Below are 21,821 nucleotides of genomic sequence, written 5' to 3'. Positions count from 1 at the left end.
TTCCCATAGGTTGAGTGGCTTGCTCTCCTGAGTGGGCCAAAGTGTTATGCAGTCTTATTAGCTGTAAACACAGTTTTATTTTGTATATCCATTTTGCTCTCGAAGACATACTTAGATTTGGTATAAATAAACTTTGTATCTAATGGGTACCTTAAGAAGAAAATATTATTTAGAAAGTATTAAAGATAGCCTGATTACAAACAGTTTCTTATTCAAGCTGAAGAATATAAAACCATATCTCCCTGTCTGGGTAACTGAAAGAGCAGATTTTAATGTTTGTTCCAAAAATGAGAGACTGAAAATCAAAGGCTTAGGACCACAATCCACAATCTTCCTCCCAAACACTAGTCTGTCTTCGATAAAAAGCTACAAAGAAAAAGTTTCAGGAAACTTTCAGACATTTATAATTAACATAAACACTGTATACCGTATACCAAGATGTATAAGTCAAAGCTTCTAATTATTCTTAGATACAAGCTCAGGCATGTGGCAATGGAATACTGTCTGAAAGGTCATTTCAACATCAAGTCACAGACCTGCTATTTACATAAGGATCCAGGGCAGAAGTGCAATGTGCAAGCTGCTGCAACTTTTGCATAGGTATACACTAATATCTGCTTAAAAGCAGTCGGTTCCTTTCCTGTAGAGGTTTCCTACCCTTAAATCAAATAATACTCAATATTGGATTGGAGGTATACTCTAGATTAAAAATAGGGTCAGCAGTATTTCTTCTCCCATTTTTTTTTGTTATTTAGTGAATATTACAAATGAATGAAATGACAGAGTTCTTCCAGCAGCAATTCTATGAGCTTTAATAACAAAATAAATGTTTTCAATAACATACTCATGAACCAGCCATACCATTCATGGTTTGATATGATAATTCCTGGTCTTAAAGCAGACCTATAGGAACAGGAGAGCCAAATTCATCTAGTTTAACTTCTTCATTTTATAAGTTGGGGACAAAGAGGCTCAGTGACTTTGCTAGAGGTTATGTCCATATTTTAAATTGCAATCCCTAGACTCTCTCTTAGTCCCCTTACCTTGCTCCATGGTTGCCCAAAACACTCATTACTGTAATAACCACATATTATGTTTATGGTCTTTCTTCCCTCTCTGAATATAAGCTCTGCAAAGACAGAGGCCTTTGTCTATTGTGTTCCCTGAATATGTTGCCAGCATCTCCAATAGTACATGGCACAAAGTAGTCACTCAATACATATTTGTTGAATGAATGAAATGTGGATTAATGTCTTAAGCCAAGACTAGAACTGAAGTGTATGCTTTCTTTCCACCAACATTTCCAAAGCAAGCTGAAAAGTTTCCTATGTAAAAAGAGAATTCTACCCTCAAATAAATTTGGGAAATGCCAGGTTAAACAAAATGACTTTCTTTGCTGTAGGTCCTTTCAACTGAGAAGTTTTTCCCAATTTGTATAAACCCCATCTCCTACAACCCTCCAGTATCTTAGGAAGTCAGCTTGTCTCTTAAAATTGTTTGGCTTATTTATCTATCATTTGACTATATACATATCATATATACATACATATATACATATCATACATATACATACACATATATATACACATATATACATACATATATATATAGTTTTCTACAAACATTTAAACACTAGAATTCTCTGTTGTACTCAAATTCTTTCCAGATTCTTGATGATTCTAATTTCCTAACAATATAGAAAATACAGTTTAGCTAGAAAAGTATATTTGCATGTACTATTCAGACTGTACACGGTAGGTCCAGAATAGATAATCTAGAATCAGAACAGAAAATAGAAACCTCAACCTGAAAGCCACAAGTCCTATTTTTTAAACTAGAGCTGCAGTTATAATATTTAAGGCCCAACCAACATTATAGGTTTAGGGAAGGAAAATAAAAACCTCTCAGATCAGCCCAGATGTGCAAACAAATGCTGGGGGAGGAGTAGGAAGGAGAGGGCATCCTTCACCAGCAATAGAAAAAGTTAAGTATTAGAGACATCAGTAAGGGCGAAGTATTTCTGGTGATAAGAAGGGTGGGAGGTAGAGAGATTCCAACACATACTTCCTAGCATGTGTTTCGGCATCTGAAATTTCATATGAAAGACACTTGGATGAGAGTAGTCCAAAATGCCAACTTCATCTAACACAAAGAGAAATATTGGCAGTTATCCCAAAAAATTCAGTTCATGTAGCAATTAACATAAATAATTCAGGACAAAATAAGTCCATTTATTTCTTTGCGTTCTTCCCCTGTAGTAAGATTTATAAAGCAAGAAAAAAAAAAAAAGTAAAACAAAATAGCTTTCCTTGTTGTTCTTCGTATAGCTCTGCAAAATCCAATATTAGAATTTCTTAAGTAGTTTTGGATTGGGGAGTAGAACAGCCCAATACTGAGCTACTGTTTTTGGTAGAATCCAGACTTATTGGAAAAATGATTCCTTAGAACAGTATACTCATTCTAATGTATTCTCTGAAATTTATGAACCTTTTGGAGAAAACATGGGTGGCAATATTTCAAAACTAATTTTAATTGAAATTACAAGTAAGCAATAGCATCTCTGGAAGTCAAGTACTCATTTTTAAAAATCAAACACACCCAAATTGCTATATATCTGAAACTGAAGAAACTGCCGAGTACTTGTTGGTTCTCTGAATATAATTACTCAATTAACATGAAGCCAGCCTTCTGGTGTGTCAGATGAGGTGATGTTGATTAACTGATTGATTCAATTAATTTACTTATTCTACAAATACTAACCAAGTGCTACTGTGCTGGGCAACATTTAAATTTCTGTGATATATAAATGAATAAAAATAATGAAAATCCCTGCCATTGTCACGCATGTGTAATAGAAATCCAGACATAAGATAATGGTTAGGTCCAGAAATAGGCAGAAATGGATATATTTTTCAGTTAGAGACAGCAGAATTCCTAGACATATTAAATATGAAGTATAAAGGAGAGAAGTAAAAGAGGACTGCAAGGTGTTTTGCCAATTGTTTGTGTGTGTAAACAGACATGCATTTTTTACATAAACATATGAGATAGAATGAATGAATAGATCTTGGATGTGATGATGAGTCCCTTAATGTAACTGAATCTATTAGTTAGCTGAACACACTTTTTATTTTTAAAAAACAATTGACCAATGTTGGTTTCACCAGCTAAAAGGGAGCTTCAAAGTGAGTTTTGTTATGACTCATTTTATAGCTTCATGGCTAAAAATTATTTAGAAGAAACCAGGTGGCTGGGTGTGAGTTGGTTGGTAGTTGAGTATTTCCAGGAAAAAAGGGGGATGACAGTTTTTGGCAGGGGAAAGATGCAAATAACAGATACTAGAGATACTGTATTGGGGAAAAATTGTATGGCCCATGGAGCAGGAGAAAATGAAATCTTCTGTTTAAAAATGAATGCAAAAGTGAGGCAAATGCAAAAGTAGCTTTTGGAAGAAGAGAGCCAGTAGTTTGTTCAAAATGTAGTCATCACTGGGCTAAGCACAAGGGTCTCTTTGGTGGCCATTGGAATTAAGTGTCTCTTATCATAAAATTGCATTTCATTTTGTTTTATTAACCAGATACTTCCAAAAATGTAAACCCATGCTTCCCCACACAGAATCAATGCTGGTATAAAAATGAACTAAACTATCATCTGATCCTTAAAACCACTCCTGACCTTCATAGTCTACCTACTAGTTAATAAACCACCATTCATTCAGTGACTGAGGTTACTGACAACCTGAGGAGTTGACTTTGACTCCTCTCTCTCACACCACCCAGCCCCTTCAACATCTAAATCATCATAAGCCCGGATGCTTTTTCCTCCTAAGTTATTCCTTAAGTGTATGTTTTCATCCATATTTTCTGCTTAGGCTCAGTATTACCTCTTCTTGCCTTGAACAACTTGCCCTCAGCCTCCATTTTGGACCCTTTTCAATCCCATCCTCTAAATCATTCAGCTGTTACACCCTAATACTCAATTTTGATCAAAACTGTTCTCATAAAATGCCAATTTGACCATGTGAATCCCAAATATCATTTACTTTTTCATGGTTCCCTCTTCATTATTCATGTTCTTTAATAGGATATCTAAGGTTCTTTCCCAATAGACTAGCACACTTGCTACTAAACCAGTTTAACTGGGTCTCATTCTCTATCTTGTATTTTGTTTCAGAAGGAATACTGTGCCAGTAGTACCAGAAAACACTAGTATAGGTCCCTATGTCTTGTTTTAGCTCTTGCTAACTCATCCTTCATTTAAAATTCTGATCAGGAATCCTTTTCCTCCTTCAGGGAACTTTTTGTTTCCCAGTGAGGTGGGTTTAGAGGTCTCTTTTCTGGGCCCCCATAGTCCCCTCACCTTTATTACTGTCTTCACTAGACAGTACACTAAGTACTTATTTATGAGTCTCTCCCATTAGACTTATTTTGGAGGTTAGAACCACGGTCTTACTTTTATATATATTTGGGGCATAAGAGACATCTGATAAATATTCTTTGAACTTATCTGATGAAACTTGGAACTAGATTAAATTCATTGAGAATGTGCCTTATGCCAGTGATTCACAAAAATGAATTTATAAAAATGAATATAAGAATGAAATAGATTACTTAAGAGTCGTGGAAAACTGGACTCCCCAGAAGAGGCAAATATAAATAAAATGAAAGGAGGAAGAAAGCCCACACAGCTGCTGCTGTGTGGCACAAACATCAGGATGAGAAAGTTTCTGACCTCTCTTGTGCTATGTTTAGTCACCAAAGCCAGGCCAAGTGGATTCCTGGGTTTGTGGAACTTAAATTTATATCATATGCTTTTTTTTTTTAAAGTGTATCTCATCTTTATTAAAATATTAACAGAAACTCTGGCTTTACCAAATTCCATTTGAAAATATGACTCAGCCTCTTTAAAGCCACTTCGTATTTTAAAGAACTTGGGGAGACCACACTAAACAATTCTAAATTTAGTAATTCTGGTCAGCTAGGAAGCAGAATTATTTTTTCAAAGGTTTGTTTCTCAGAAATAAAGCTCAAACCTGTGTTCTACAGGAAAAAATAAATATGACTGGCAACTTTCATTTTGTTTTCTCTTCTTGTTCTCCTGGAATCCTGAGGAAAGCTGTCACAAGGAGATTCTTTCAGAGAAGCAACTTTTGGTATCTTGGGCTCTATTTTTTTAAAAAGAAACTTTGTAAATAGTGAACAAAAGAATTGTGTAAGGATGATATAATGAGTTCAATTCTTTAGGAAACCTGTCTTGCATGATACTAGCAAACACAGGCAGGTCTAGAATCTGTGCCTGCAGCCTGTAGCAGTTGTGGGTAGAGACTAGAACTTGACAGGTGAGAATTCTTAATATCAACAGAGGTTTTGAAAAGTGGCCCAGGCCTCAGATTTTGCAAAACACATGGTTTCACCCAAACCCCATCAACATTACCATGATAACTTATGAATTCACTAAGAAAAACAATAGATAAAATCTGGGCTGGGGTTGTAGCTTAGTGGTGGAGTGTTTGTGTAGCATGTGTGGGGTACTAGGTTTGATCCTTAGGATCATATAAAAACAAATAAAATAAAGGTATTGTGTCCATCTACAAATAAAAAAATTTATAAAAACAATAGACAAAATCTGAAAAATATTCCCACGTAGATTTGAAATTACATTTAGCTTTTAATTCTTTCAACATCAATTATTTTCAACTTCCCCCTCCCTCACTTAAACTATACAGAATTTTGGTTTTATTCTCAAAATAAATCTTATGGGGAAACCTACCATGGATTACAAAGAATCAGAGTTGCTCTGGTTGAGGGAATGGATGATGAGGGACTGGGACTGCTGAGGCAGCCACTATAGTAACACCACAGAAGCCCGTGGGACCAAAGGCACAAAGCCATGGTTTACATTATAGATGGAGAATCAATAACAAGAAATGCAATATTCAATCACACCTAAAATGAAAATTACCAAAGACTATGTTCAGAAACACATACCTTCATGTGCAACCTTTTAATGGGAATCAGTGCTGACACTAAAAATAGGAAATGACATTCTGCTGACTTGTTCTCTCTCTTTTAAGAATACTTTCTTTAAAACTGAATCCCCTGCCATTTTCATTTCTGAGTTGACCCTCCCTTAATGGCTTGAGAAGAAAAAGTGTAAATTCTCTTTTACACACAGATGGAAAGGGAACAGCCCAAACTAAACACATCTAGTGTGCCAGATCATGGACTCTGGAATGAACTGCCCCATTTGCCATTCTGGTTCCAGAGCCTATCATCTGCATTAACTTGGGCAAGTAACTAACCTTAGCAATCCTCAGTGTCCTCCCAGTAAAATGTAGATAATGATATTACCCATCTCATATGACTGTTGTGAAGTTCAGAGATAAACTATCTAAGGTGCTTGGCATAAGGCTCAGCATATAGTTATGCCAAAACATGTTTGCTCTGGTGATTCAGGGACAACATTGGGGAGCTCCTGCTACCATCTGATCTCTTTGATACAAGCACATATGTCTTCCTTAAGCATAGTGATGTTTGAGTTTTAAATTTTCAAATCATCAAAGACTGGTAACAAGCACCCTATAGATAATCATAAGTGACTTCACTTTTTCTGAATCCTTTTCATTTACATAAGGGGCTACAAGCCTTCCAGGTCTGAGCTTCAGTATTAGTGTCAATGAAAGCAAAAGAAGCTATCTAGAAAAACAATTAAAAAGATTTAGCAATATTTCTAATCATACTGAACTCAAAAGTACAGAGAAAAAAGGTACAAGACCAAATCACGAACAATAGGTATTGTACAAAAATCACAGATGCTCTGCTACTCTAGCAGGGCAGCAAACACTGCTTCCCAAGTGTCCTATTCACAAAAAATACACTGCCTTCAGAGCTCCAGAGAACCCCAGATACTAGCTATGGCACAAAACAAAGAAACAAAGAAAATAGAATTAAGGGTTCTCATGGGAACCACAACTTTGTGACTTTAAAGCATTCAATCTTCATAAATACAAACAATTTTTAAAAGATTTATGGGTTTTTTTGCTTGTGCCAAAGCTATAGGTACCCCTAAAAATGAATAAAGTCTGCAGTATTTTAATTTTCATAGATCTTTTTTTCCCAAATATCTGCTCTGACAATACATTCCTGTGGTAGGGTCTATTCTAAAAAAAAAAAAAAAAAAAAAAAAAAAAAAAAATTCTATTTATAAGTCCAATTCATTTGCTAATTTTCTTCTGGCCTATAAAGTAAAACCATTTCTGACTTCACAGGTATCAACATGCACACCACATCAAGAACTAAATTAGAGATTATACCTCTGACTTCTAAGACACTTGGCATGTCTGATGTAAATAAGAAGGCCTGTTAATCCTCTTAGAAAAATTGATTTATGAGTGTAAGAAATATAAGACTAAAAAGATTTCTAGGGACGGTATAGCAGGGTTGTTGGCAAAGCCATCAAATCTATGCCTTCACATAAGAGAAAAAGATGCTATTGAAGAAGAGACAAATATTTACATATGGACAGTTAATGCAATTATTATATTTGGGAAATCCATATCATAGAACTTCTGCTTGATTATCTTCTATTTAGTTATTTAATTCTGCTAAGAGGTAGCACACATACCACAGGTCCCTCTAGGACAAAAGAACTATATTAGGTAGTAAACCAGTTTATCCCCTTGTCAATAACTCACTGCATTGCCCCATAAAAAGAAAGAGATCCACATCAGCAGGCTTCCTGAGAAGTTTGCAGTGTTCTTTTATAGAAGACAGGCATGTAAAGATGAGGGTGGAAATTCAAAAGCACAAAATTATTAGGACCATAAACATTGGTACAGAGAAATGTCAAAACAGCAAAAATATGTAAAATGTTATATAAGTAGCATACTTATTTTTAAAAATTAGAGAAGTAAACACAGCAGCTTGGAAGGCTGAGACAGGAAGATGGTGAGTTCAAAGCCAGCCTAAGCAAAAGGGAGGTGCTAAGCAACTCAGTGAGACCCCTGTCTCTAAATAAAATAAAAAAATAGGGCTGAGGATGGCTCAGAGTTCAATCCCTGGTACCTGCCCACCCCCCCCGCAAAAAAAAAAAAAAAAAAGAGAAAAGTAATTATCTCAAAGAGTATCTATGATTGCTAAAATAAAAACTCTCCCCACTATGTTGGGACAAACATGAATTATATAAGGAAATGAAAAAAAAAAAATCAAAGCCACTTCTGGCAATATCAGATGCAAACAATAAAACATTTGACAATACTTCACGATATCCTGAAAAACATCACAATGTTATACCCATGCCACATATTATCAAGAGTATCATATTGTCAGTTTGTAAACATCAAATGATTAACTTTGAAATTTAAAAAACATGCATCGTGAAAGACAGCACTTTCAAAGAGCTGTGGAAACAAAGTAGCAGTAACTTTCTGGGGATGGCTAGGCAATTTGGTGGCAGTTACTGAAAACTTGAAAAGCATTAATACTTTTTGATTTAGTAAATTCTACATCTAGGAATTTATTGCAAGGAAATAATTAGAGGTGGAAATAAAGATTCATCCACAAGGATGTTCTTAGTACTATTATTATTATATAGAAACTAAATAGGGTTTAGTTATTATAGGGTATCTGCACAATGAAATGTTAGGTAACTACTTAAAAGAAACTTTTACTGTAGGAAAATATTCATGGTTTATGCTAAATGAAAAACCAGTAGGCTACCATTATAATTTTAAAGTGTAGATGAGAGCATGAAAAAAAAGACTAGGAGAAATCCAAAAACTGTCTTTCACTGTTGGAGACATTTCTATTATTCACCATAATTCATGGATATGTACTTTGTATACTCCTAAAATGTTCATTCACTTTGTTCTTCAATCAGAAACAATAATGGCTGCATAAAAATTATATTTTAGGTTATCACTATGACACTGGTCCTTCATGACTTAATTGCCTTCAATATTTTTGAAAGAACTTAAGAGACTGTTTTCTTACAGAGTCAGAAATTGTGACATGTAATACTTTAACCAAAACTAATCATGGATTCATAGTTATCCTGTTCTTCAAGTTCTCTATGTAAGGAACAGAACAGTATCTTCCTTAAAAAACAAACAAACAAACAAACAAAAACCACACACAAAACACCAAGCATTCCTAGCACAAAGTTTCCCTTTATGGCCAAGTGCATAACTACCAGACAGCTACGGAAATGTAAGTCAGCATCATCGTACTATTCAGTGGAAATGGAACACTCCCAAATACCTTCTTCCTAATCTATGAAGGCTGAGTTGAATGAATACCAACAGGACTAGACTGAAGAAACTAAAAAGCATTCAGTTCAGTCATAAGAAAGAAGTTCTTAGATTGGTAGGGTATTACATTAATAAATATGGCTCTGCCTTATAGTCTCATTCTAAAATAAGATAATCCTTGACATAAACTTATTGAGTGATTATTAGAGACTCCAAGCTTTTTAAGTATTATAAAAGACTGCCCTTTTCCTATGGCTGCTTATTTACCAACTTCTTACTGGTGTGGCTCCAATTTGGTTCTCAATGTTTCTCTATTGAATTCTGAGTTTTGTTACCCCAAACCCCCTAAGAACCTCATCTTTTAAAATGTAACTTTTCTATTCCCCTAATCTGTCCTTTCCAGGCTGAATATTTTCCTCCTCACGACACTTTACAATGCCACTCCTAAAAGTTGTCAAGTGTTAACTCAGGAAAATGGCCTCTCCTCCTATGTCCTTGATAACAGCAGCAACTCTGCCTTTACCTTCTTTCCACTGAGGAGAGAGATTACAGACAGGGAGAAAACTTCTTTCTCCACTGATAGATGACAAAGCACCTCTATCAAGTAGTTGACTAGTAAGATATTTAGCTGGTGTCTAGCTATAGATAAATTCTCAAGACCTGCCTTCTTTACTCTTTCTTTTAACCTGTTTTTTAAAAAACCTTTTAATATTCATTCTTTCTTCTAGATTCTCATCATATTTGAATTTGGCATCTCCAAAAATTTCTTTTATGTTCACAGAACAATTAGGAAATACAGATAACAAATACCTTTTGGACACCTATTAAAATATGTTCTCATTTAAATTTTTCTCATTTAATTCATGAAGAGGACAAATTATATTTAAAATTAGTAATAATGAGAACAAGCTTTAATTATTTGATTCCACAAATAAATATAGTTTGAGTTACAAAGACTGATGACATAATGAACACCTGTAAACTGATGGCTCCATAACTAGAATGTCAGCAGTAACATTATATATACCCATTTGCTCTCCCTTCTCCTCGGCCTGCCTTTCCCTACCAGAGGTAACCACTGTTATAACTTATTTGATTATCATTTGTTTTTGATTTTAATGATTTTATCACATACAACACCTACACAATATGCTGTTTGGTTCTGTCTGTCCTTAAATTTTATAAAAACGATGTTATACCATATGTAGTTTTCACAGCCATGTAGCAGAGCTATAATTATGTTACTGCTTTTTACTGTTGTATACTCTTCCATTGAATGAATATACCATAGTTCGTCTCTGTTAACCTAACATTGTTCTTAATTAGTGTGAACAAAATTTGGCCAAAGGAGCTTCTTAGTAATTAAAAGTAATACTATACATAAATCAGCATTCTTCACAGTTGAAAAAATTCTTAAATATAGCTTCATATCAAAAATCCATCTGTAAATCTACCTTTTTTTTTTTTTTTTTCCTTACTACTGGATATTCAGGAATAACTAAACCCTAGAAAATATCCTATGACGTTGCTTCTTAAAAGTCCGTTTGCTCCAAATCTCCAGGGTTAATGCCTCCTGGATACCTCCATATTGATATAATAAAGTTTGGAATGTTACCTGAACATGCACAGCATGTCCCAAACACACCCATGTCTCCTATCTCTACCTGCTTTCATCTATTTCAAATCATGAATAATGGCCTCACCAACCACCCAAATGCTCAAGTAATAAATACTGAGCTAATCTTAACTCTTCTTTCTTCATCCTTCCCATATATAAGGAATAACCAAGTAAAGGTAGCTATAGGAGAAGCATGTTATATTACCTATCTGGCCACATCACTCCCTGATTAAAAACTTTTAAAATAGATGATGATCTCCTGCAGTGTTTCCTAAGATATAGACTGCAACCTATTGGAAGGTCATGACATTAATTTAGTGGATTTTGATCAGGATTCTTTTAAATAAAAGACAACATAATAGTGTGAACGTGCAAACCTACAGGTGTAAAGGATCACAAAGTAAACTGTTTTAATGAAAATTGTCTATAATTGTGTTTGAAAGACATTCATCTACAGAAGTTGTTTTATTTCATTAGAAAGGTCAAAGATCTCACTCAGAAACTTATGTCACAAAACTTCTCCTGAGAAGAGGTATACGTGTTTGTACACACATATACACTTATATTCTCATGACAGTGAGTACAGATATTATAAGGAAGCCTGTGGGGAAATTTTTTTTTTTTTTTTGTGGTACTGGGGAATCGAACTCAGGGCCTTGTGCTTGCGAGGCAAGCACTCTACCAGCTGAGCTATCTCCCCAGCCCAGGAAAATTTTTAAATTCTAGATTTCCAGATCTCATCACACCTCCAGAGAGACTTAAATAGGTAAGAAGCACTGATCTCCAAGGTCAAATTTTAACTCCTTAAGAAGGTAGGGGCATTTCCCACATCACTTTGTCACTTTACTTGCTCATGGTGAATCTCAGGCCTGAAAAGCACATACTGCTTCTTGTCAATCAACTCCTGGTAGTCCAAACCTCAGCTCAAATGTTACTTTTCTGAGGCCTTGATGACCATCTCTCTTTCCTGTGCTAGTCAAATGTTTATGTGAATGTGACAATGAATAAAAATGCTCATTGAACACTCATTGTGGAAAGGTAGACTAGTGCAGCAGTGGGAACAGATGCCTAGATCTGAGTGCAGTCTCCTTCAACACGTAATGTAACTCCAAAAAGTAATACTGCAGAAACTTTAGCAAGTAATGTAGCTTCGAAAGCATAGTTTACATATCAGCACAATGGAAGTATCTGCTTCACAGCATTGCTGTGAGGATTAAATGAGAATAATATTCGCAAAGTGCTTAGCATAGTTCTTGGTAGTAACATTCAAGGAATTTTAAGGTCATTGTTGAACAATAATTGGAATCTATAAATGAAATAATAGTATGGGTGCTTGTTCCATTTATTTTATATACAGAACAAATTATAAGACCATGGAGGAATTTGAAAATTCTTAGCCTGATATGGCAAATTCAAAGCATGTCTGTGGGTTCTCAAAGTCGCAAGTCAATAAAACTCTTCCTCTGAACTTGTTTGCAAACACGTTACTTTGATAAGTAAACATTTTTGACTCAAAGACAAAGTTGAGAACATTTTTGTTTCATAGTCTGTGCTTCCCAGTTTAAATCACAATTCAAGAATAGTTATAAAAATATATCTTCCCAGGCTGTGGTTGTAGTTCAGTGGTAGAGAGTGCTTGCCTAGCACATGTGAGACACTGAGTTCAACCCTCATTACCACATACAAACAAACAAATAAAGTTTTTTTTTTTTAAACTATATATATACTTTCCCTTAAATTCTCCAGATTGTCTAACATATCAAGCTATTTAGTAATAAGCAAGTCAGTCAAGGCTGGGCTCAGCAAACAAAGCTTCTGAAAAGATTCTAGGTAAAACCTTTCTACAGCAAACAGGAACTATACTGAATTGCTGTTGTTCATTGAATCTAAGGTACCAGCAATTGTGAGAAAATTTATTTTTAAGTATTTAATTTTATGTGTTACTATATAAAATACTGACACATTGTGAAATAATACCAAGATGTCACTGATAATGAGTTACTTTTAAGTTCAAAGAGCTTACATGTTAAAAAATAAATAAATAAAAAATGAAATGATACCTTGGAATCAATGACACAGAATTTTTTTTGGTTTAAGTGTGTATTAAATATTATTTGGAATAAGATTTGGAACTTGGACATATTCTACAAAGATTTTTTTCCCTGGCTTTCAATTTTGAATTTTTTAAAAGTAAGTCTCTTGCAAGATAGTCTTTTTTTTTTTTTTTTTGCAATGCTGGGGATTGAACCCAGGACCTTGTGCTTGCAAGGCAGGCACTCTACCAACTGAGCCACATCCCCAGCCCCTGCAAGATAGTCTTGTATGCCTGGAACAGGGCCTGTGCCTAGTAAAAGGTTAATAGGTATTTAAATATTGCTTAAGTTTCCAATTTAAGGGACATTTTAACTATAAGAACCATGGGTAACCTAGAAGGGTAAAATTATTTTCCAAGCTTAAATAAATGAGTGCTACTAAAGTGATACTGTCTGCAATGGAGATGACTTGGTTTCACAAGTTTTAGTTTTTAGTGAGGAGGAAAAAAAAAAAAAGACACAGTCATCAGTGGCAGAGTTTAACAAACAGATAATGTTGGGTAGAAATAAGAGCTAGCATTTTAAGGTTGTATTTACTTTGTCTACACTGTCCACCACGGTGCCTGAATGTTTGATAAATAAAACCAGTAATCAACTCATTGCTAAGTACTTAATGGTGTTTGTGATATCCTCAGATGTCAGTCATAGTTCCAATCCCTGCTTTCAAGTTGATGAGGTTTGGTGAAGGACAGACAGAGGAGCACCCTTGTCTGTGCTCCTGTTTTGGGGGCCTGTCTTGCTATAACCCTTTCTGAAGCCTGTGCAAAGCTGTGGTAAGTACTCTCAGATAGTTTCTTCAGGCACCCAAAGCATAGTCAATTGCCCTCCCATCTTCTGCTATTCTGAACTCTTTGAAGGCAGGGCTGGCCTGGACTCATCTTGCTTGAGGCCTGTAGTGGTGCCTGGTCATATTATGAAGACAAGGATGGTGAATTTAGTTCACTGTTTCTGCTTATGTAGGAAATGCAAAGGCTGGTCCTTATCCAGAAAGAGAAGGAGGGCAGAGGTGTTAACATAAAATAGAGAAGATGGTCAATTTACAGTAGTTTCAAGCTATGATTCCTTTATTGTTTGAGATAATGAATTTCCAGGGGCAGTTCAGACCCTTACCTTAGCTTAGATTTTAAAAAAGTGTGTGTTTGTGTGTGTGTGTTTGTGTGTGTGTGTATGTGTGTGTGTATCAAATTTAAACATTTTTAAAAATTAGGCAATACTTTACTTTATTAATTTCAGTAAATTAACATGGTTAGAGCTGTCATTTAATATAAACATTAAAATAAATGCTACCTACACATCAACCACTAAAATATTTTAAAAAGTTAAAACAGAGCTGCCATTATAAATGGATATAATTTTAACATCCTTCTAGTATTAATTGCATTCAGGGCCAAGATTATGAAGGTAACTGTTAGTCAGCAACCTTCTGAGCAGACTTACTAAACACAGCCATTGGCAAAACCAGGGTGCTAGCCAAACCAAAAGCAGCAGGGGAAAGCAGTCAGAAGGAAGGCATATCATCTAAGAAAGAATGGCAGTGTTGGGGATTTATTTTTGTCTTTGCTGCTTGTTTCAAGCTGATAGTTACTTTGCTTCCCAAGTATCAAGTCAGGTAGGGAAGGGCAGTCTGCGGAGAGCATTTTCAAGGGCGGTTGAAACTGCCTACTAATTTCAAATACTGTGTAATTTAGTTTTTCAGACTCAATCTTCTCACCAGCCCCCACAAAGAAAATTGAATAATTAATAAAGTATTTCTGAATGCTGTGCTAAATTTGAAGATTTAACTAAAAAAAGAAAAAGAAAATTCAACCTTATGTTCTTTGGAGTTAACGACTCTCTTCCATGAGTTTTATAGCACCATTCAAGTCTTTAAAGTTACCAGTTAAATGCCGATTTAATCTTCAGAAGGTCACCATGCCTTTTTGGGAGGCATACATTTAGAACTTGTTTGGCTGGCTATTCCTTGTTCATTCTTGGAAAAGTGTATGCAATGCAGTGTTTCACTCAGTGTAGAAAATGCACAGTATTTATAAGAAAATATTTTCTATTTTCAACCCTTAACAATTTCTAAAAATTATATATATAAAATTAACTTCCAATTTCTAAAGTTTCTGAGATTGCTGAGTCTGAAATAAGCAATTAAATTAGAATTGTAGAGCAGCATTCTCATGACAAATACTGAGTTAATTTGGGGCCTGGAATCTCATGCTGTGACAAAGTTAACATTATTTCTCATTGCACTGAGCAATCATCCCTGGACATGAGTCCCTGAAGCCACAGGCAAATCAACTATGCAATAGCACCCCTTGCCAGCAGATGTGGCCATCGTTTGCTGTTGAAAACCTTGCCATTTCAGATTTTATCTCAATTATACCACAGATCTACCTTTGTGTGTGTGTTTGTGTATACACACAGTTCTTAATAGGCTTGGAATTTTATATTCCTACTGCCAGGATGTAACATTTTACATCCTTTGTTTAAAAAGTTAATTCACACCAATCACCAATGCACACTACAACTTGTTCCTGATAGTCTCCTGTTCCTATAGAAGTTGAGTGGATGATTCTGGCTAAATCCTTTATTTTTCCTTTTTTTTTTTTTGCAGTCCTGGGGATTGAACCCTGGGCCTTGTGCTTGCGAGGCAAGCATTCTACCAACTAAGCTATATCCCCAGTCTTCTTTATTTTTAATTCTTTCCTGATTAGTCTCTTGTGTTTGTCAGACTGTGAGCTCCCTGAGAGAAAATCCATGTCTTATACATCCTGTGTCTTTTTATTCTAAGGCACTTAACAAAGCACTAGCCTTCAATAAGGGTGTGCAATAAATTAAAAAATAAGCAGAATAATAAACTAAACTGTTAGCGTGTTCATTGATTAGGCACCTGTTTATAGTTTGGAATAATTATGCTCATAACTTTATTAGTAACAACTACCATTATGAGAAAATACTGAATAAACCTGCTTCCAACAATTCTTCCAAAGCTATACAGTATAAAGAACAGTCACTGTAGCTAGCTATAGCTCTGCCTCTATTAATTATGCATGTGTCTTTAGACAAGAAAACTTTTAATAAGCCTAAAAAATATGAAGTTCAGTTTTCAAAAATCCACTAGAATGCACATCTTGGAAAATGTTTACCTGCCACAATTTTAGTATCTGGTTCAAAAGTAGAGATAGAACTACCCTGACTTTTATAAACCTCACTTGACAATAAAGATAGAGCCTTTGGAAACTGGGCAGATTATGCCAACATATCTGTCTGAATCTGTAACTTGAACATCTCAATGCAATAGCCCACATGGATCTTACCAGTTCTCTTTTTTGTACAAATACGCTTCTCTATAGATATTTATAATCCTAGTAAACCTTTAGTTATGCATAAGTATCCTAGGTATGCATTAGAACTGTTAAGAAAATTGGATGACCCCACCCTTCAGAATCAACAAGGCATTTAGATGATGCATCCAGTTCCTGACATTCATGAGTTTAGTTATCAGAATCAACAGCTCCCATAGATATTTTTATCTTTCTGAATCCAGAAAATGCTTTCAGTGACCATTCAATTTCCTGAATGCCCTCTTCCACTAAAGTGGTGTGATGAACTGTGAAAGACACACTTTCTTTATTTTTTAAGCTATAAAAGCTGCTGCTCAATTGTGATGGTAAAAATCCACTTTATTAATGATTCTTAGAATTTTCACTCTAAACAGCATATTCCTATACTTCAGTGTTTTGGTCTGAATTTATTTAGAAGCTAACCTCAACCTAGGAGAACATGTTCAAGCAGAAAAGTAAATATACTTAAAAGTTAACCTGCCAAGACTCAAATTCTGGCCTTCTAAAGGCATTACTGAGGGGGAAAAATCCTATAATTAGTAACAAGGAACAGCATAACCATGTGGTGCTTAGAATAAGTCTCCTCAGGGAAACAGGAGATAATTTTAACATACCATGCTCACTTTTAAAAGGGTATTTTAGCAGTGCTTCAGTTATGCTTCAAATATGTCTGCATGACACTATCTTGATAGTTAAGGTACTTTTCAATCACGTTTGATATAAGAAGACAAAATTTCTCACTAAGGGAATGTAGATTTGTAGGAAATCTAAATTTAAACCTTGCAATTTAAAGTCCTAAGCATTTTTCACATAGGAAAACTCTTTAAGCACACTTCAAGGCTTTTAAGCAATCAGCATGGGCAAAGCTAACTTATCATGGCTCTCAAGAAAAACAGAGGAGCACTGTACAGAAGACCCTCACATTTATGGCTCTGCATATTCTCTGTGGGCTGTGCCAACCCACTCTCTTCCCTGTAATGACTCTTTGTTTTTACGAAGTCCCAAAGGGCTGGGGAGAGCTCTGCAAAGAGAAGGGGGGAAGGGCAGATGGAATGCAGCTGCAGGCTCTAAAACAATGCTGAGTCCATATATTTTGTTCTCAGTTAGAATAATAAAAAGGGAGGGGGGTTGAGGAGACAGACCCAGAATAAGCAAGGTAGGAGCAAGCATCCTATAGCTTTCAGTTTGCTGCCTCTTTACCCCTCTTCTACTATACCAAATCTAGCCACCATTCATTTGGGTTAAAAAACTTATCTGCTAAAATTCAAACACCCATTAGGAATTAAACCTACCAGCTATTTATAACTAAATTATTTTTTATCAGCAATCTATATTCAGGCAAGGGATAGAGTGGGAAGAAGAGTATTGTAGGCAAAAATAAGCTAGGGAAGCTTGGACATACAGGGACAGGAACACTATGGGAAAGGTAGGTAGAGAATTTGGAAAAGAAGGCCCAAGGTCTCAAATATAATCTACTTGTTTTGCAATGGTGCTTCGGTCCTGGGGCAATTAGTATGTCAGAGAAAACAAACGATCCTTCCAAAATTGCTAAAACCTGCAAGTGTCAGAATGGAAAGTTTGGAAACCTATATATATTGTTCACTATCATTTAGTCTTTCAGTCTAATTCAGTGCCTCCTAAGAACAAGCTTTTACTTGGATTTCCCTAACCTCAATGTTCCAACTTGGTGAAAGAGAATTGAGGAGAACAGCAGTCCCACAAGGATGGCTTTATAACCCCTAATGAGAGAAACGAAGCTCCAACTTTACTTTCTCCCTTAGCTCTCCCTTTCCAGATAACCCTTTTCTGAAAATTCATGGAGCCCTCTGGGACTCAAGGACTTAGGTCTGACTCTGGAACATTCCTTCAAATATCACTGATGCTATTAAAACCTGCTGAAAAATTCAAGAAGCCTTATATATAAAGGGCTGAACTAACTCCTCAAATATAGAATCAAAATGCATTAAAGACTACCTAAAAAGCTATATAACAAAATTCAGAAGAATGCTTGTTCCAGTTAGGATCCCATTCATGAAGACTCAGTTTCTGAGGGGAGAAAAAGGACTTCATTGTAAAGTTGTCACTAGAAGCAAAGCTCTGAAATCCACACAAACATTTCCTTGAAGTTAGCATTACGCAACAGATTTAGAAGTAGCGTACTTTTAGTTGAATGATATAATTAATCTGACTCTCAAAATGTGTTCAAGTTATTGTATTTATTTACATGGACATTTTTTCATTTTGTGACATAAAAAAATTCACAAGTACATAGATTTAGAATAATCAAGAGTATAATTGTCCTCCCTTAGCTTGCCTTTTTCATAGTTCTAAAATTCATTTACAATCTTCCAAATACCCATACCATAGATAGTTCATAAGGACAGAAAAGCATATTAACTTCAATGAGGAAGCAAATAAGTTTATTTTATTAATATCAAATACTAATAGTAATAATTTAAAATAATACTGATACTATTGTAAAATTGATCATCTACTGTAAACACAACTCATTGGTCAATTATATTAAAAGTTATCACATATTATGCTGTTTTTTGCTGATGGGGATGGATTCCCAGGGCCTCTCACATGCTAAGCATGCCCTTACCACTGAGCTACACCCCAGCATATTTTGCTTTTTATTATAGAAATAAAATAGACACAGAAAATTTTATTTAATACACTGAAAAAGCTTAATTTCTATTCATACATTTAGTTTCTTAGCATATATAATTTTAAAAATTAAGTGTACAGACAGCATAATTTTATTAATTGTAATAAAAATCACAATCATAACTTGCTTGAAATAAGTAATTCTTTATGGAGATTTAGTTGTGGTAAATAAAACATTCACACAAAACTGATGTTTGAACCTTCAACAAAAAGGTTCAAATATGCAATCCATGATTTAGGGAAAAAATTCTCATAGCTATATCTGAATTATTTTTTAAACAAATTAAGAAGTTAACTCAAGTGTCTTAATCAAAGATAGCAGAAACTTTTGTGTAGTCATAAAGTTCATCAAATATGAGTGACCAATGATATTAAGAGGGCCAGGTGAAAGTAAAATTTAAACTTCTGTGGCATGTAAGAAGAATATTAATTTTTTTTTGCTCAATCAATAAGAGTACTCACCCCTTGAAGCCCTTGGAACTGAATCGAAGGTCGAAAAGGAATTAAATTCTATTAAAAGAAACATAAGAACAAAAATGTAAATCTTGGTTACAGTGATATAGAACTAAACATGTAAACTTTAAATTGATGCATTTAGTCAGTGCCATAGTGTGTGAAAATGTCTTTTCACTATGGGATTACTTTCACATGTCATTATATTACGATGCTTTGATGAACTGTTTACATTTCTCAAAACCATACAAACTAAAAGGTATTTTTTGACAGTGCAGCTAATTGTGTTTTTGAAATTAGCTTACATGATTTGCAAAAATAATTAGTATACTAATTCAATTGAACATTAAAAATTCTTGCTAAGTTTCCTGACATACTTTTAATATGGATGAGGAAAAGGAAGAGATAATTGGAAGGATTTTGAAAAACTCTTAATAGAAATAAACCTAAAATTAAAATATTCAGAAATTGACTCAAGCTTTCCATTTTCACACATTTTACCACAGATTAGTTTTTACTTGAAGGTCACACAGATTACCAATTTTCTCACATGATCTTTCTAGGAGAACATAATTCCTAGAACAATGCTTTTGTTTTATTATTATGAGTTTTGTCTTCTTTATAACTTCAGTATTGTATCATAGAGTTATGCTGTAAATGTAAGTATCAGTTATTGTTCCCAGTGAATGATTTTCTACATCCAAAGTTACCAAAATGTTTTCTATGGAAATATTTTTCTAAATTGTTAGAAGACATTTATAGGAAAATCAAGTTTGAGTAGTAGTGACAGCAGTCTGTAAATTATTTTTCACATCCTTATATCCAAATCCAATGTACACAAATAGAAACAGAGGTTTCTGGTTTAATCTCTACCCCAAATAAAAATATGAATGTGGCTGTGTGTCCTTCCCCTAAGCTGTAGCACATCACCTACTACTTTTAATTACTTCCTAAAACTTATCTGCAGAATTAAAAGTTTACTAATCAGGATTATAATAAACTGGGTGGGGGAGGATAGTGCTTCTTTAAAAGACAGAAAACCTCAATATAAAATATAAAGCAGAATATTATTATTATTTATGAAAATGGATAACATCTTGGGGAAAACATTATAATGCATGCTATTGCCACTGTCTGACCACCAGAAAGAGATAATTTAACTTTAGATTTATTAACAGAATCAAAGTACTACAGGGGGTGATATTAATTTCTGGTGAGGAAAAAGTAAAGATAGTGCTTGAATTCTTAAAACCCAATTTTGAGTAGTGAATCATTCTAATTCATGGTTTTGTTTTTTTTTTTTTTAAATAGAAAATACAGATACTATTCTTTAGGGGGAAACCCCCATCCAAACTACCTTCCATGGCTAACTTACTCTTCCTGAAGTAATAAAAGTTGCCCCCAGGAGGCTGGAAGCCCCTCTTTGTGTGGAAGTAGGTGGCCCTACAATTTAGGTAACACAGATTCAGGTTCCAGCTTTTACAATGCGTCCATCAACCTTGCCTCCTGAATCTGACCATCTCCTTGGAGGCTGGTTATACTTCTCTACTTGACTCCTTTTAATTCACATGCTGCCTTCACCTCACTGGAACTTGAAATTCTCCATCAAGCTTATCATTTCTTCTTTGTCAAATAAATAAGAACTTTTTTCTCAATTTTCAAATTGCTGACTTCTCCACTGTATATTACCTTTTCCTTGTACTTAGAGACACCAATATTCCCAGCTGTTTGATTGCACATTTCATTTCAAAAGTTACCTTCTTTTCCTCTTGCTAAAACCACTCCTTCCTGGAGGCTCACCATACTTTGGTGATGACCGAATCTCTTCTCCAGTCTTCAACTGGCATTTCTCTATAGTTGGCTGTTTACTACTGCCTATCGCATGTTTACATTAGAAACCCTCAATACAGCAAACTCTTACTGATCCATCTCCAGCGTCTCTAACTAAACTGGCACCTCTTCCCTACCTCTTTCCTACTGTACTGGCAATGACATTTCTCTATTTTTGGTTTTCTAGGCTTACAACTTTAGAATTAATTTATAGTTTCTTTTCATCTCCTGGCCCCCATATTCTATTAGTCAATTACATGCCATTAGAATCAGAATTCTAAATTCAGAAGAGGAATTGGAAATAATATAGTTGATACCCACCCTTCTATCATCCCCGGTCATTCCGAGGCCTTGTGGTTCATTAACAACTAAGCTGGGCCTTGCTAATTTTCTTTCCGTTTCTACCCCTGCCCCACTGCTTCTCTCCCCTGGAGATTGAACTCAGGCAGCCCTTTTTAAAATTTTGAGACAGGGTCTCTCTAAATTGCTTATGATCTCGCTATGTTGCTGAGGTTGCCTCAGCCACCTGAGTGGCTGGATTATAGGTGTGTGCCACTGCACTCCACATCTTGCTATTT

General features: G+C 35.0%; 1 protein-coding gene across 1 annotated transcript in view; it reads right to left on the bottom strand.

The window, feature by feature from the left end:
* Nucleotides 1–21,821, bottom strand: part of ELL2 (elongation factor for RNA polymerase II 2) — a 68,871-nt gene that overhangs the window by 34,005 nt on the left and 13,045 nt on the right. The window contains exon 2 of the mRNA XM_079143460.1: nt 19,423–19,470. Within this exon, the coding sequence (XP_078999586.1) occupies nt 19,423–19,470 (48 nt within the window). The remainder of the gene's footprint in view (nt 1–19,422; nt 19,471–21,821) is intronic.

Source organism: Sciurus vulgaris (assembly GCF_902686455.1).
Source record: "Sciurus vulgaris genome assembly, chromosome: 6".
Classification (NCBI taxonomy): Eukaryota; Metazoa; Chordata; class Mammalia; order Rodentia; family Sciuridae; genus Sciurus; species Sciurus vulgaris.
Note: the sequence above shows the minus strand (reverse complement) of the source record. Positions and strands in the feature narration are given on the sequence as shown.